Source organism: Ictalurus furcatus, chromosome 24 (genome assembly GCF_023375685.1).
Source record: "Ictalurus furcatus strain D&B chromosome 24, Billie_1.0, whole genome shotgun sequence".
Taxonomy (NCBI): Eukaryota; Metazoa; Chordata; class Actinopteri; order Siluriformes; family Ictaluridae; genus Ictalurus; species Ictalurus furcatus.
In genome coordinates this window covers 5,520,012-5,537,859 of record NC_071278.1, presented here as the reverse complement: position 1 = coordinate 5,537,859, position 17,848 = coordinate 5,520,012, and the positions used below count along the sequence as shown (strand labels likewise).

The 17,848-nt window shown below is 40.1% G+C and overlaps 1 protein-coding gene across 2 annotated transcripts in view; it reads right to left on the bottom strand.

Moving 5' to 3' along the window:
- The window catches only part of snx13 (sorting nexin 13), a 37,730-nt gene that overhangs the window by 18,174 nt on the left and 1,708 nt on the right, over nucleotides 1-17,848 (bottom strand). Inside the window, exon 1 of one of the 2 annotated variants that reach the window (XM_053612691.1) lies at nucleotides 15,223-16,223. The exons of the other annotated variant lie outside the window; for it this stretch is intronic. Within the exon in view, the coding sequence (XP_053468666.1) occupies nucleotides 15,223-15,234 (12 nt within the window). The 5' untranslated portion in view covers nucleotides 15,235-16,223. Of the gene's footprint in view, nucleotides 1-15,222; nucleotides 16,224-17,848 lie in introns of those variants that run through there. 2 annotated transcript variants of the gene reach the window in all.

The following is a 17,848-nucleotide window of genomic DNA, read 5'->3' as shown; positions in this document are numbered from 1 at the left end:
TCTCACACTCACACACCAATGGTAGCAGAGCTGCCATGCAAGGTGCTAACTTGCCATCGGGAGCAACTTGGGGTTCAGTGTCTTGCCCAAGGACACTTCGGCATGTGTAGTCATGTGGGCCAGGATTCGAACCGTCAGCCCTACGATTAGTGGACAACCCGCTCCACCACCTGAGCCACAGCCACCAATGTGCACCAAGGAATAGTAAGAAAAAGTCAAAGTTCACCCAAATTAAGTCGGCGCAAAGCGAAAGTAAACAATACGCAAATGCGCCTTTCACATCGCGTGTCCTTCAGGCACCTCTGCAAACCTTTGGCTTTCCTAGTAGATACGGACAGAATGCATTTCCTTAATAACTTAATGAGTTGTATTCACTACACCACACACAACTCGTTAGTTCATTACTTTCTCTGTAGCATGATACAACTGCGCAGTATACATAGAATTTCTACCAAAACAAAACAAAAAAAAACAAAACAAAACAAACAAAAAAAAAAAAACACCCCAAGCTACAAGTTGCTTTAGATATGAAAACAGGTTGTGTATGAGTTTGAGTTGTTCTGAATGATCAGATCTGGACTGCTTGTTCTGAATGGCTCAATAAAAAATTCATAAAAAGCCCAAAGCCCTGAGAGGGAGCATGTGCCCAGTCACCAGACTTCCTGTTTTTGTCAGTGCAGGAAAGCCGGCCTATAGCATCACGACACACTCCTGACTCTCTCTCTCTCTCTCTCTCTCTCTCTCACACACACACACACACACACACACACACACACACACACACACACACACACACACACACCTTCAAGGTGAAGATTACACAAACTAGGCATACTGCTTTTCTTTCTTTTAAAAAAAGCCAACATGAAGCAACTCGCTTACAATTACAGCTTACGTCCTACCCCTTGAGTTTCCCCATGACAATCCGGGAACAATTCACGGTCAGTAAATGAGGAGTTACACTCTTTAATAAAACCAGAAGGTTTAGGAGACACACAATATTCAAGGGCAGAATCATTATTATTATTATTATTATTGTCCCCTCAGCGGCAGACTCTGACAAACTCACGGCTCAGTGACAGTGGTGTGATCTGAAATTTTTTTAATAAACCGATCCCTCAGAGAGCAGATCGATGTTAAATTTTACAAACGCAGAGATGTCGACACTCCTCACACTCGACCTTTCACTAGTTCTCTCCACCAAAACTGGATGTGCCGATGGATGAATCAGGCGTTTACGAGAATTTGAAATCCTTTAGAGACGCTCCTCTTTCACAACAGCTACGTTGTAAAGCTATTGTTAGTGAGAAAACTAAAGGCATTCAGAGAGCTAGGCTAGTGAGGCGCTCATAAGACCTGCCTCGAGCTCAACAGCACGCCATAAAGAACACTAAGTAAGCTAATCAAAGGTCAGATAAGACGCAGGCTTAGTGCCACAACAAGCGTGACTCAACAGGTCACATGGGTGCAGCATACCAAGAGCAAATGAGGGACCCAAAATAAAATAAATAAATGAATAAATAAACCTTTTTCAATATTTGGTCTCGGACAAAGACCAGAGGCGAGTGAAATGGCCATATACGAGTCTGGTGTGCAGCCTCACAGCTCCAGGGTTTGGATCTGCTCCCTTTGTCTTTGCAGGTTCCTTCTGGGTTCCTCAGATTCCTCCCACCTCCCAAAATATAGTTGTAGGTGGGTTAGTGACTCTAGGTGTGAATGAGTATGCGAGTGCTCCAGGGAGTGGCTACAGATTCAAACACTCTTCAGACGCGAGCGAAAACCAGACGTGTTACAAACGATGTAGAAAACCACTAAGTGCCACAACAAGGAGAAACGACACGTTTGGTCACGTCTACTGTTTGACGCACATGAATACCAGATTATTCGAAACATAGAAACTTTGCGTTGAGTGGGCGGAGCTTAATCCTTCCTCAATCACATCATAAAAAGCTTGTTTCCTTAAGTCTCACTACGATCTATCCGTCGAATTCTTTTCTAGACCTTGTAAATTACACTTACTAGAGTGTAAACACATTTAAAGCACGTTTAACGCGATTTCTTTTTATATTGAGAACCAAAAACCTGTTTCCAGAAGACCTGTGTTCATAAAGAGTGAGCATTCGAGTGACTATATCCTTCCTGACAGCTCAAACCAATCTGGCCGTCTTCCTCCGATCTCGCTCGTCAGCAAGGTGTTTCCACCCACGGAACTGCTGCTCGCTCGCTGTTTTTTGTTTTCCGCACCATTCTGTGTAAACTCTAGAGACTGTTGTGTGTGAAAGTCCCAGGAGATCAGCAGTTTCTGAAATACTCAAACCAGCCCATGCCACGAGTAAAGTCACAGAGATCATAATTCTCCCCCCATTGTGATGGTTGATGTGAACATTGACTGAAGCGCTCAACCTGTATCTGTATGATTTACTGAATAAACGAGCAGGCATTCCTATTAAAGTGGACAGCAAGTGTTATGTATTAATAAAACAGTGATTCAGCTGATTTAAAGAAGCAAAGAAATTATATTTCAGCAAAAGTCTCTCGTGTGTAAGTGCCTTTACAGTGAAAAACAGTTTATTTTTAGTTTTGTTGGCAATTTCACAAATATATATATATTATATAAATAAATATATATAAATATATATAAAAACACACACATTTAGGTTTTTGTATATTTTGGACAAACAACCCCAAATGGACTTTTTGAAATTTTCTGTAAGCCCCAAACCTTTAAATTCCAGATTTCTAATCACAAAATTTCATGATGTTAGTAACATGTGACTAAAAACCAAAAGGAATTCTCATTTTAATCAGCTCCGTCATCTACAAACGTCTCGCGTTAGCTTTTAAACCGTCTGTTACAAAACTGCTGCTCAATGATGACTTTAATCCCGGTTTCAAATAAATCCTCAAATCAAAGCTTCAAATCCGCACCCAAAAATAATCGATACGGATGTTCACGCCAGGCACGATAGCGCAGGGTTCTCGTGGGATGTTTTGTATAAAAGCATACCGCCTGTAGAGTAGGGGAAAAAACTAAAACGCCCGAGGTGGAAAAAAACCCATGGCTAGAGTTTGAACACTGAAGCTGATTATTCCAAACAGAAATGCTGTGTGTGGAAGCAGCGTATTTCACATCCCTTCTGAAACAGGTTAAAGCAGTCGGCCCGCTCTCTGTACGTCAAGATTACAACAGTAATGTTTACAAACATAAACAAAATCAGTGTCCTTCCTAGTTTCACTCAAGCACAAACAGCAGCTCAATCTACTGGTGCGGACATACAGTTCTCTACTACACCATGTGAAGTTTAGTTCAAGCCGAGTTGCAGAAGCCTCCAGTTCTCTTTTAAAGATTTCTGTGTGAGATCTCTTGCAATACACATCATTTGAGGACACAAACAGAAAAGAGGTCGCCTTATCGCTGGGAGATCGGGAGTTCGGATCCCGATGGCGCACCAGACATCCGTTACCTGGGATCCAAGAGAACTGGCGAGATTTTGTATTCTCTCTCCCGTGTCAATCACAGCAACACTAGCCAAGTACAAGCATCTAGAAGCTCATGTATGTGGAACAGGGCTGATAGTGTTTTGTGTTACGCTGCCCTGAGATGCAGCATGAGCAGCAGTTCCACACAAAGACGTGGCTTGCTGGCTTCATGTCCCTTAAAGAAATCACGTGTTAGTGTTCACCCTCGCTAGCGGATGGCTGTGGTATGATGAGAGGGGAACTGGCAGGTGAACAAATTGGAGAGGACCTGGTGGGGCGTTGTTTTAAGAGTGGGTGGGAACATATTAGGGAACAAACAGTTTTAAATTTCCAAGGTGCTTCAAAGCATGAAATATGGGCAGTAATTTAAAAAAAAAAAAAAGTCAATAAGTCAGTATTGTCTGAACAAGAACAAGGATACGATATCAAGGATGTATGTTAGGATGGCTTAAAAGTCGCCTCCCGGCAAAAACTGTGCACAGAGTATAAAATGCATTATTATATATTTTTTTGAAGGGGTGGGTTTTAAAGAGAAACTTGTGAACATCGCTCATAACTCAACATTATGCTATTATCTTTTATCTAGAGACTGTGAGACGAATGCGATGCAGGATCAACCCTGGCGGATTCCCCGATTTCAGCTGTCCTGATTAGATATTTCTGAGTTAAAGATTGAACTATTTCATGTCAGGCCCGACTAGGAATAGACGCTGCATGTTTTCATTATCTCTCTCCAAGCACAGTTTGAATGGCCCTGAACGTACAGCTATTCACATATAAAGCTATTTATCAGCTAAATTCCCAAGCCGCTGCACACACTGCTCTATTCATCTCTTCTTCACGGGCTCCATACAGAAAACACTCCACAAACAGTTGAGCAAGAGGCTTTATAGCGCAGTGTTCCTGAATTCTCAACTGTGTCCTCAAAAGGTGTAAATTCAATTACTTTTTCTGTAGCAGCCGCTGCAATTCAAATGGCAGGCTTATATTAAAGCTGTAATACATTATCATGTCTGTAATAACATCATACACAAGGATTTGTATAGTGGAAAATTCTAAACTGATCTTAGGGGTCTAATGATAGACTCTGGACACAATTCGGCACTGGCTTCAGAATTTCAATCAATTTGATTCTCAGAATATTGTTCAAAAAAATATATTCTTAAAATTATGACTGAAAAGACACATTTTTGTCTGTATAAACAAAATAATTCAAAAATGGCTACGAAGAGAGGTTTAATATCATAAACAAAATGTTCACCGTATCTTAAAAATAAATAAACAAATGTATAATTTCTCCCAACAATTTTACCGAAGAAACAAAGTCTCTGACCCGGGATCAACTGAAACATAATGAGCTCGGTAGCAGCGCCCGAGGCATCATTTTACTTGGAGATAGAGCTCCAAAGTCGGCTAAAATGCCCTTCCTCCTTGACTTGGGCACTGCTGAAAAGCTCTTTTAAAAGATTTTTTTATTTGTCATCTACATGTACAGTGAGGGAAAAAAGTATTTGATCCCCTGCTGATTTTGTATGTTTGCCCACTGACAAAGAAATGATCAGTCTATAATTTTAATGGTAGTTGTATTTGAACAGTGAGAGACAGAATAACAACAAAAAAATCCAGAAAAACGCATGTCAAAAATTTTATAAATTAATTTGCATTTTAATGAGGGAAAAAAGTATTTGACCCCCTCTCAATCAGAAAGATTTCTGGCTCCCAGGTGTCTTTTATACAGGTAACGAGCTGAGATTAGGAGCACACTCTTAAAGGGAGTGCTCCTAATATCAGTTTGTTACCTGTATAAAAGACACCTGTCCACAGAAGCAATCAATCAATCATATTCCAAACTCTCCACCATGGCCAAGACCAAAGAGCTCTCCAAGGATGTCAGGGACAAGACTGTAGACCTACACAAGTCTGGAATGGGCTACAAGACCATTGCCAAGCAGCTTGGTTAGAAGGGGACAACAGTTGGTGCGATTATTCGCAAATGGAAGAAGCACAAAAGAACTGTCAATCTCCCTCGGCCTGGGGCTCCATGCAAGATCTCACCTCGTGGAGTTGCATTGATCATGAGAACAGTGAGGAATCAGCCCAGAACTACACGGGAGGATCTTGTCAATGATCTCAAGGCAGCTGGGACCATAGTCACCAAGAAAACAATTGGTAACACACTACACCGTGAAGGACTGAAATCCTGCAGCGCGCGCAAGGTCCGCTGCTCAAGAAAACACATATACATGCCCGTCTGAAGTTTGCAATGAACATTTGAATGATTCTGAGGACAACTGGGTGAAAGCGTTGAGGTCAGATGATACCAAAATGGAGCTCTTTGGCATCAACTCAACTCGCCGTGTTTGGAGGAGGAGGAATGCTACCTATGACCCCTGGAAGACCATCCCCACCGTCAAACATGGAGGTGGAAACATTATGGTTTTGGGGTTTTTTTTCTGCTAAGGGGACAGGACAACTTCACCGCATCAAAGGGACGATGGACGGGGCCATGTACCGTCAAATCTTGGGTGAAAACCTCCTTCCCTCAGCCAGGGCATTGAAAATGGGTCGTGGATGGATATTCCAGCATGACAATGACCCAAAACACATGGCCAAGGCAACAAAGGAGTGGCTCAAGAAGAAGCACATTAAGGTCCTGGAGTGACCTAGGCAGTCTCCAGACCTTAATCCCATAGAAAATCTGTGGAGAGAGCTGAAGGTTCGAGTTGCCAAACGTCAGCCTCGAAACCTTAATGATTTGGAGAAGATCTGCAAAGAGGAGTGGGAAAAAATCCCTCCTGAGATTGCACCAGGTGTGCAAACCTGGTGGCCAACTACAAGAAACGTCTGACCTCTGTGATTGCCAACAAGGGTTTTTAAACCAAGTACTAAGTCATGTTTCGCAGAGGGGTCAAATACTTATTTCCCTCATTAAAATGCAAATCAATTTATAACATTTTTTATGTGCGTTTTTCTGGATTTTTTTGTTGTTATTCTGTCTCTCACTGTTCAAATAAATCTACCATTAAAGTTATAGACTGATCATTTCTTTGTCAGTGGGTAAACATACAAAATCAGCAGGGGATCAAATACTTTTTTCCCTCACTGTATATATATAGTACATAATTTGCAGTGAAATGAAAACCTGGCCTACTCCACTTGAGACTGTGCATTTAAATTACTAAATTAAAAAGCAGAAATAAATAAGAAAACAAATATTTGTACAGGAATGTGCAAAAAAAAAAATGGATGCATAAAATATGTAAGTATGTAACGTGTAGTAACAAATGCATAGTGCAGTGTGTGGAAGTTTCAATGGAGTGCAGAGTGATCGGAGAGTCTTTATGGAGTCCTAAGGGATCTGAATGGTGGACATATCTGTACTGAGGAGTCTGATGGCCTGCGGGGAAAAAGCTCCCCCTGTTAATGGGGGGTGGGGGGATTTGGGGGGTTTGATGTTCTTGATGCAGTCCTTTAATGGCTATAACCTGGCTGTGTAACAATATAACCTATAACGCATGTTGGTCGTTGTGATCCAGAGCTGTCAGTCACTTTTCACGAAATGCACCCAGTAGTGGCATATGCTCTAAACAAAAGAGCTCGATCATGTGACCAGCATAGCGTGTGCATCGTAATGCATCATTACACCCCTAACTGCTCGTGCATGTATGTTTTCGGGTAAGGTCTGCGCTCAAACTCCTCCGTATTTTCACAAGTTTAGTGTATTGGCACAGTCTGCTGCGTTTCCGAGCGCGAGCTGCTGTCAAGTGAAAAATCTGCCTTTTTATTTTCACCAAACGTTCACGTATTAAAATCATCGCACACGGTCATTACAAACTCTGTCTTGTGATGGTTTTTGATCTATGAGAGAATAAATGTGGTACCGCATGCATTTCAGCATGTACCATGACATGTCTGGCTACATTTCAAACCAGTGTATTTCAATTTCGAGTTGTTACTACTTGTACCCATGACCTCACCAGCTGATAAACTCCTCCTGTGGTGGGAAAGCGACACGTTCACGCTGGTGAAATACGAAGAGCTCGGGGGTGCTGAGCTGCACTGTTCAGTGAAGGAGTGCTATTTATAAAAAAAATAATAATAACAAAAAATAAATAAGTAAAAAAAATAAACACCTTAGGGAATACAACGTACTTGTACATGTACTGTGCCTTTATTTCTGACAACACAGATTTACACTTTTATTGAATCAACCATGTAGCTGTGAAGCTGGACAGACTCGTTTCTCCTCTGATGCTTTGTCTGTGCTTATAAACTGGGTCAAACTGTGCTTATAACCTTTTCTATTTCCTGTCATTTGCGCACTCGAACGTGGGGTTCACAGAAACCAAATAAACATAAGAACAAAACTAATGAGAGCAGAGAGTCTGAATATGGGACAACATGTACAAGTGATATGGGGAATTCACTTGATAAGGGTGTCACAGGTCTATCAATAGAGGACCTTCATCGCATAAGCGGACATGTAGATCACACGCTATCTCACAGACTGTTATAGAATTTAATCAGAATTTGATTAGGATCCCGTCATACGACGTGAATCCTAAAACAAAGAAAACTTTCCTTGCCGATTCAATCCAGGCTGAAGAAATCGCCGCAGCGATTGGGAAGTTCATATTCGAAAACACACATGGGGCTACCGAGAGATAAGTAACTGACAATCCTTTTACTCAACCAGTCCCTCCAGGATCTTACAATCAACGCAGAAATGAAGGCAAAATCAAACAAACTTTTTGAAAAACGAAATTTTTCAAAAGCATCCCAGATTTTCCGCAGATTTGGGCCAATCCTCGGCATCACGGCTTGGAGCATTCATTCGAAGCCCTCTTCAGTTCACGTGCGTCGAACACGAATACGGCTAAAAAGTCTCGTTTACCGACAAACGGCGCGTGCAAAACAATTTCATGCAATTGCGATTTCGCCAGTTAGAGTACTTTTCTGCAAAAACGCACAAAAATAACACTCTGCAAACTGCGTCAAAAATATTTTCCACAAAATCAAACATTTCTAGCCGCAACAATCACCAAACAAAAACCTCTGCAACATCCTATAAAAGAGGTAATGCTGCAGTTTAAATTATGAGCACGTTAAAGTGATTTTTGACCTCGCATGCATGTAAATCTATTGTATGAGACCTTTAAAACAAAATTTCAAAACCATAATAGGTGCGCTTTAAAGGACTCACCGCTCGCCATGACGGTTTTTTTTTTCCCCTCGCACCCTTACATGTTTTTCTGACATCTGTTTAACACAGATCACATCACTGGTTCTTTTTTCCTCCTTTTAATACGCAGAATCCAAACAACAGCCATTATTAGACATGGGTAATAATAGCGTCCGCCCCCCCGCCTCCATGGGAAGACTGACACTTGCATTACTACTGTTAGTACCTATAAGCAGTAGTATTGTGGAAATGATGCTTATGAGTCTGATTTATGAGCCAATCTATATTTCCTCAACAATCCCCCCGAGCGATAAAGGGGCCATTATGGCATGAGAGAAAACCCATCAGCCCGTCCACTCAGCAGTTTATAGCGCATAGCTGATTAACTGTGTAATGTGCACTGATTAGACAGTACACACAGGTCACGCTTACAGAGACTCCTCATAAGCTGATTACTTCCTCTGTGGACAATCAAGTCCTAACCTGTGTGTCACCAAGTCCCTCTCAAGCACTGGTCACATTTGCACCTTTTCGTTATGATACAAATATCAGAGCCATATATAATCTGATACTTTAATTATCAAAAAAGGTGCATAAAGTGTGTTTTTGCCAGTATTTTGGATCATGACGTGGTTCAGATGGCAAATAATGACCTTCACTAAGCTACCTGCATAAAAATAAGAAAGAGTCACTAACATGTTTATATAGTATGTATTTTAAAACTAAATAAATAAATAAAGCCAACCCCATGCTCCCTGGGATAGGATCCAGGCACCTTGTGACCGTATAGGATAGCCCGGAGGAAACCTCCAAAATCACACACAGGGCGGAGGAGGCATTCGAACCCCGTCCCTGGAGGTGTGAGGCAAATGTGCTAACCACTGAGGCAGATCTGCAACAACCAATCGAAATTTATTAGTACAATAATGTTGACAATTTAAATAAAAATAAATATAAATAATCAGTTGTTAACAAAACTTTGTTGGATTGGCAATGCTTATTTCGTTTATTCAGAAATTGGGGAAATACAGAGAGTGGATGCATCACGACAGAAGACAGCTCGGTACAGCGAGTAATATTACGATACTAAAACCGAAGTCAGAGGTTAAAAATAGCGCGCGTCACTCTGCGTTTCAGCGAGGTCCATTTCGAAATTGTTCGTCTATCGTTCGCTAAAACGTGATGACGTCTACAGAAACACAGACTTTACTTTCTCAAACTTTACTGTGAATCAGCAGACCATTTAACATTAGCTGTCTACTTTCACTCAAAAAAAAATACAAATAAAATAAATCTTCGACACTGTTGAAGCTCACATGTTAATGATAAAGATTAATACACAGGTCATTCCGGTGGATTTTTCCTTTAATGAATGATCGGTTGTTTAAGGTGCTTGAGTAAAGATCGTTATCAGGGAAATCTGTGCCCTTTTATTCTTTATCCTCGTACTCTTTCGTTCTTTAAAAACAAAGGCTGCTTGATTCGAAGTAAATCTTCAACAAGCGTTCATATGTAAATATACAACGACGATCTTTTTCGTAAAATGTCTCCCCGTCTCCTCTACACTACCTGCCGAGAGTAAGCCCTGACTGATAAGAAGATTAAGATGAGATGAGCTCTTTCAGCATCATTAATAAGTGCTCTATAAATACTTCGAGTGTTTCCAGGGCTTTGTGTAAAACAGGTGGGCCGGAGTTTACCTCCTTAGCACTAATGGAAAGCACTTAGCATGGCGCTCTGATAGGACAGGTGACTCATCAGTTTTCTGATCACAGCCCGGGCTGCAGATGAGGCCCTCTCGCTTTTATCCACTGTGTTACTGCGAGTGTTCACACGGCGAGAAGCTGAGCGAGTACAAAGGGCAATCCTGTGAGCAAAAAAGAAAAGAAAAAAAAAGGAAAACCCTACAGTGTGTAGGAGTTTGGCTCAAACAGGCAACGTAAAGTGGTTTGAAGTACGGTTGCCAGATCTGTAGCTTTCCTGCAACATTGGGATACCTTTTCCCCCTAGTCAAGTGGGTTTGAGTTTTATTTCTGCATATAAATCGTATACACTGGAATGACGTGTAATATACATGAAATCAGTCCGTACAGGATTTCGTGGAGTTTTATTTTTGTGATTGATTCTGCCGCTTCTTTTTCAAAATTGACCATGCATTTCGGAGATTTTTGGGTTGGTTTTTTTTTTGCAGAGAACTACTTGAATTGGTGAAATTGCAAAGGCACAGTCTTTCACAGTGATGTCTGTTGGTAAATGAGAGCTTTTAGCTGTAATCATGTTCGACGCACGGGAATCGAATGTGGCTTTGGCTGAATGAGTGTCTCCATGATGTCACAAGATGCATCTTGGCCCGAATCTCCCGTCAGTTACAAAAATTACAAGCTCCTCCGATTATTGCGGAGTTTTCTTGATTTTTGCGATCGGGAAATCCAGCAGCACTACGACAGCGTGAGGAGAGAGCAAAATATACAATCAATAAAAAACACAGGGAAAAATGAGAGCTGGGCTTTTCTTAAAAAAATATATTCGATTAATTATCTATATGATCTATATTATATTAAACCACAATTTATTTATTTATACTGCAAACCTATAGAAAGTGACTCTACAACTAGGGATAGTAAGTATTATGATATAATATTGATATCATGATCTATTAAGGGCGAGCGATAGGACAAAAATATCACGATATCTCAAGACATTTCTAATGATATATAATAGAGTTATGCACCATGATATTGCCTACAGGTTTGGTAACAAACTGCCTGTTTATTTTTGTAATAGTTATATTTCATGTCTACAAAAATAAATTAGCATTGAAAAAAATGAATTGAATAAATGAATAAATAAATAAATAAATTTTAACCATGTAAATATTCAAAATTGTTTGAAAATGTAACATTCATTGAGCTGCTTCCAGACATAATCACTGTTGTTTAAATGAATAGATAGATAGATAGATAGATAGATAGATATTGTTAAATGCAGGATATCATAAAAAATATTGTCATTTCCCAGCTCTACGGTACATTTTTCACAATACGCTCTGGAGATTTTCTGACATAGTGTCACAATATCAAAATGATTTGACGTTGACATTTTACACTGAACCTTTACGTTTTGATTTAAAATGTTCAGATTCATCGGCGATTTCCTTTTTCCTATTTTTCAGCGCTCATTTATTTTCATGGACATTAAAATCAAACCATCATTCATTTATTGAATGCAACATATTTTTTCCACTGGCAGTCTGTTAGCAAACCTAAATTGCTCAACCCTACAAAAAAAAAAAAACCCCACACAACACCCCAACCCACAAAACATACTGTGACAGAAACTCCCGAAACACATTTAAGCTATAAATACGCTGACATTTTAAAACCCTACTCTAGTTTGAAATGCTTTTTGACCTTTTCTTCATAAAATCTTGCCTATTTGAAGCATATTAATTTTCTTTAGTTCACGTTTTCACATTTGATCTTTGCAAATATTTGTTTTTATTCAAATTTATTTTTTAAAAAAAGGAAATGACAAGTGATCAGAGGAAAAGAAAAAAGGATCATTTACAAAATCAAATCAGCAATGACTTCTTGTGAGTTATAACATAGCAGGAAACGGATATATATATACACACACATACACATACACATACATATATATATATATATATATATATATATATATATATATATATATATATATATATACACAAAAAGAAAGAGTTATGGATAAAAATGCATAAAGATTAAAGTTTTATACTCTCATTAGCCAAGTTGCCATCCACATTTTCCGCTGTGCTGTTATTGAGAAAGAAATCTGCCCTTGAGCCGGTTCCATCCATAACTTTGTTTATATCGCAAATTATCTACCTTTCGCATCCCACGTCCTCAAATCTTTGTAAAATAGAGAGAGTACTGAGACAATTCATTAAAATTGGCCACCTTACTCTCATTTTAATTTCACAAACAATTGTGCGAAATATCAGCAGACGACGTCAGAATGGAGCAGCTGCTCATCTGATAGGCCTACACGTAACTGCCCTTATGTGACTAAACCCACGGGTCTGGGAGAGACCATACAACAGGGCGTTCTCGGAGGTAGTGGTGGCGAGACACTTCGCATAAACTCTCTGGCCCACGTTTGAGATGCTGTGCCAATAAATTGGTCTTGATGTTGCGCATGTTGCATGCGCCCAGCGGTTCCGACCCGAAAGCGGATTGCTCTTGCCCTGTTCAAACTGGCATCCTGCGCCCAGTACAGTGTAGCGGGGGAAACATTCTGGGTTAGTATAAACGTCCGTCTGTCAATGTGTATATATGCTGTATGCAGTTATTAAAGAAAATGAATGCGGCATTATATCAGGCTGCTGAATGCAGTGGAGGCCAAGGAAATTCATACCGTAATTCCTTGGCGCATCTTGTACTACGTGGTTAAGATGCGCTAGATCCATACGCACATCCCTATTCTTCCCCCAACAGACAGGTCATTTTGTCATGTGAGATTTTTTTTGTGTGAATGCCATTTTTTGGTTTACAAACTATTTTTTCGCAGTATCCGAAGTATTGACATAATTTATGCGCTAAAGTTAAACTCGAAAAAAAACAAAAAACAAAACTTATATCGACAAGTGAAATTTTAATGATAATTTGCGGTTCCATATTTATAGTTATTCGTACTATGAAGTTATGATCTTCACGTGCAACACGGACTATGTTTGCATGGACAGCAGTAATCTAATTATTGACCTTATCCTGATTAACGTGTTTACATGAGTTGCTTTTAGAATATTCCTTTCATGTTCCCGTTTTACATGTTATAGAACATAGATGGATTAACGGCACACGTCATTACGTCACCGAGCCACGCCTTCCGACGTCCCTCCATAATTTCACGTATTGACATACAGTTGGTCTTCGTTATGGTACCGTATACAGTTCTGGGTGTTTCCTTTTTAACTTTATGAAAGTTTCAAGTGCAGTTAATTATTTGTCGTGCTTTCCGTGCTAATAGATGACTGCTTGAAGCCATGAGCTGCGTCCCAAACCGCGTACTTACCTACTATATAGTAGGTAAATAAATACATGTATTTCTCCTACTATACAGTAGGAGATGCGAATACGCGGTTTCGGACGCGGCTTCGCTCTCTCTCGTTTGCCGTCAAACGGTTGAGCGCTGCCGTGTGTGTACGTGTCCTGTCGCAAAACGCGGTGAAAACTCCCACACGACGTTAATAGTGTGATTAAGGTGAGTACATGTCTGTAATACACGTCGAGAATGCGACTAAAACAGGAATACTCCACGTCTTAATTCGATCTGTGTTTACGTCGAGTATGACTTTAGTCGGATTAACATAATCAGAACCCGCCGTTTACATGCTAGTTTCTTAATCAGAGTATCGTCTTAATATCAGAATATTGTTGTCCGTGTAATCGTACTGAGTGTTGACGTTTAACGGAGAGATGGAAAGATGGATGAAGTTGATGGAAAGTTAAATCCAGTTCCTTGTGCCTTCGCACTACAGCAAGAGAGCTGAGGAGGTTTCATCCATCAAACATGATCTTTATTTAACTCTCATACACTACGTTTACACGGACAACAATAATCCGATATTAACCCGATTAAGACGATACTCTGATTAACGCACTAGCATGTAAACAGCGATTTCTGATTACCTTAATCTGACTAAAGTCATACCCGTAGTAATGACGTGTATGGCAGGTAATCACATGTGCCGTTAATCGCTCTATGTTCTATAACGTGTAAAACAGGAACATGAAAGGAGTCTTCTAAAAGCAACTCATGTAAACACGTTAATCAGAATATTGTCTTATTCAGAATAAGGTCAATAATTAGATTACTGCTGTCCATGTAAACGTAGTCAGTGTTCATGAGAGGACAACTCAATCTCTCTGAAACTGAGGAATGATTGTATTTGTGGTCAAGATGTGAAGGAAAAATGCTCTGTGTGTGTGTGTGTGTGTTTTGGGATGGATGCTGTACTGTAGTAAGCAAGTGCTGAGAAATGTACACTGGAAACACTGGGTGTGTTTGTTTAATTAATCATTAATCTCCTGCCAGGCTTTTCTAACATGATGCATGATGTTGTAGAGAGATAGCAAGCTAAATACAGGTGCTAAATGTGCAACCAAGCATAAAAACGCAGTTTTTTAAAAAATATAAAAGACATAAAAACGAAATGCCTGGTGTTTAGTGTTTAACACTCCACACACCTTTAAAAAACACAACCGCAGCGTTTTCACCTGGAAGTCTAAGCTCCACTTTACTCCAAAATGTCAACAAAGAACGGTTTGTTTATTTCTCGGTCTAGCTAGCGATTAGCAAGGAGAAATAATCTTAACTAAATCTCCCAGCATTAACGCTGTAATCCGTGTTGGACACAGGCGCGTTGTATTTCCGTGCACTGCCCAGTGTTTACCTGTTAGCTAAACTAGCTAGCTGGGAAAGCTATCATGGAGGCTAAATCCAACTAGCCAAGTGCTGTCACACAAACACCGCGGAAAACTAAACTTGTCTGGCCGACAGCGTTACCGCGCACTCACCTCTGCAAACATGGTGTGAGACGTCGAGGCAGAAGCCGCGCAGGTTAACCCCAGCACATTTTACCAGCTGTGTTACAGCGCTCTTACGGAGGTTTTCTGTTTTAATTTATTTTTTTAAAAACAAACAGGCTGCCAGACCCGCTGCACTCTCCGAGGAGGCTCCATATTGCAAGGTTTACGTGCAGGATGCCCCGCCCACACGCCTAGGACGCGCCCTGATTGGTCGGAGTGACGTGACGCAACACACTCACCCGTGATTAGTGCAAAGGCATTCAGCTCATACTGACGCGAATAAAATAAAAAATAAAAAATAAGGATACAGAGGGTTTACACGTTTTCTGATACATAAAATTTTAAAATATATATATATATATGTTGTTTTACACTTTAAATTTGCTAAGACTTTATTAAATCAAAATAACTGCAACGCGTTTGTTGCTATGGAAGGTGATCAGCCTTCCTTTACCAGTACAGGATCAACACAAAACAACCAAGTGTTTTCAGGGGAAAGTAGCTAAGGTACTGTGTTCTCAAAAAGTCACCAGAGAACGCCATAGACTCATTTGCATATATGCTTATATCATCACCATCACTTGGATATCAAAACATGTTACATCCATCCATCCATTTCCTTTACCACTTATCATACAGGGTCATGGGGAACCTGGAGCCTATCCCAGGGAGCATCAGGCAGGGTACACTCTGGACAGGGTGCCAATCCATCACAGGGCACAATCACATACACATTCACACACCCGTTCATACACTACAGACACTTTGGACATGCCAATCAACCTATCTACCATGCACGTGTTTGGATTGAGGGAGGAAACCGGAGTACCCGGAGGAAACCCCCGCAGCATGGGGAGAACATGCAAACTCCACAGACACAGCGGAGCGGCAGGAATCGAACCCCCAACACTGAAGGGGTGAGGCTAACCACTAAGCCACCGTACACCTCAATATGTTACATTTAGGAAGAAAAAAACAGGGTAAAGTAGAGTAGAAGAGGTTAGAATAGACTAGAATGGAATACAGTTTTACTAGAATCAAATGAAACAGAGTAGAGTTTTATGATAAAGGAGTCGAGTAGGGTTTTTAAAAAAAATGGAATAGAATAGAGTGGAGTTTTATCAGAATGGAAATGGAAAGAGAATAGGTTTATTTGAATGGAATAGAATCATTTTTATTACAACAGTTTAGAATAGAATAGAATAGTTTTATATGGATTACAGTAGAATAGAGGTTTATCATAATAGAATAGAACAGGGTAGAATGGAGATTAATAAAAATGGAATGGAATAGAAGAGAAAAGATTTATTAGAATTGAATAGAATAATTTTTATCATAACAGAATCCAGTTGCTCTTGAGTTTCAACTTATGGACTGAAGACTGGACATTCTTATTTAGGATTTTCTGGTAGAGAGCAGAATTCATGTTTCCCCTCAATTACTGCAAGTTTCCCAGGCCCTGAAGCAGCAAAGCATCCCCACACCATCACACTTCCTTCACCATGCTTGACGGTAGGTATGATGTTCTTTTGTGGAATTTGTTGTTTGGTTTAACAGGTGTAACGGGACTCGTGTCTTCCAAACAATTCCACTTTCGACTCACCACTATTCCATGCAAGCCATTTTTGCCCAGTGTCTTTCTGATAGTGGAGTCATGAACAGTGACCTTTATTGATGCATGAGAGGCCTGTAGGTCCTTTGATGTTGTCCTTGGCTCTTTTGTGACTTCCTGGAAGAGTAGTCGCTGTGCTCTTGGAGTGATTTTGGAAGGTCGGCCACTTTTGGGAAGGTTCACTACTGTGCAGAGTTTTTCCATTTGGAGATAATGGCTCTCACTGCAGTCCTTTGGAGTCCCAGAGCCTTGAAATAGCTTTGTAACCCTTCCCAGACTAATGTATTTCAGTCACATTCTTCTTCATAGTTCTGGAATTTCTTTCAACTTTGGCGAAGTGTGTTACTGGGTAAGACCTTTTAACCAACTTCATGCTGTTGAAAAAGTTCTATGTAAGTGTTGTGTCTAGTCCTGGTTGCATCTAGTCCAGATGAACCCCATTATGAATGCAGTTTCATAGGTTTGGGGAATTAGTAACTACGGGGGCAAATACATTTTCACATGGGCCCAGTTGGTATTAGATAACTTTTTTGCTTCAATAAATAACATCATCATTTAAAAACTGTATTCTGTGTTTACTCAGGTTGCTTTTGTTTAATCTTAGATTTTGTTTTAATTTCTGAAACAATTTAGTACGAGATATACGCAAAAACAGAAGAAATCACGATACTTTTTCACAGCACTGTAGAATAGAATAAAATAGAATAGATTAGAGTAGAATGGAGTTTAATCAGAACAGACATTTAAAGAGGACAGATTTATTAGACTTGAATAGTATAATTTTTTATTATAATAGAATAGAATAGAATAGATGTTTTTCTGGCCCAGAACCCGCTCCTCTCTCTCAGCTGAAACAGAGCTGCTTAGCTCCACCTCCTTTTCCTCCTTTTCAATGCCAATGTTTCCAAGTGTCATTAATTTCACAGGCAGCAGAGGGCTGTAAATATTACAAACTCCTCCTCTAATGCCATGTACAGTGTTGCTTTTACACCTCTTTTTTAC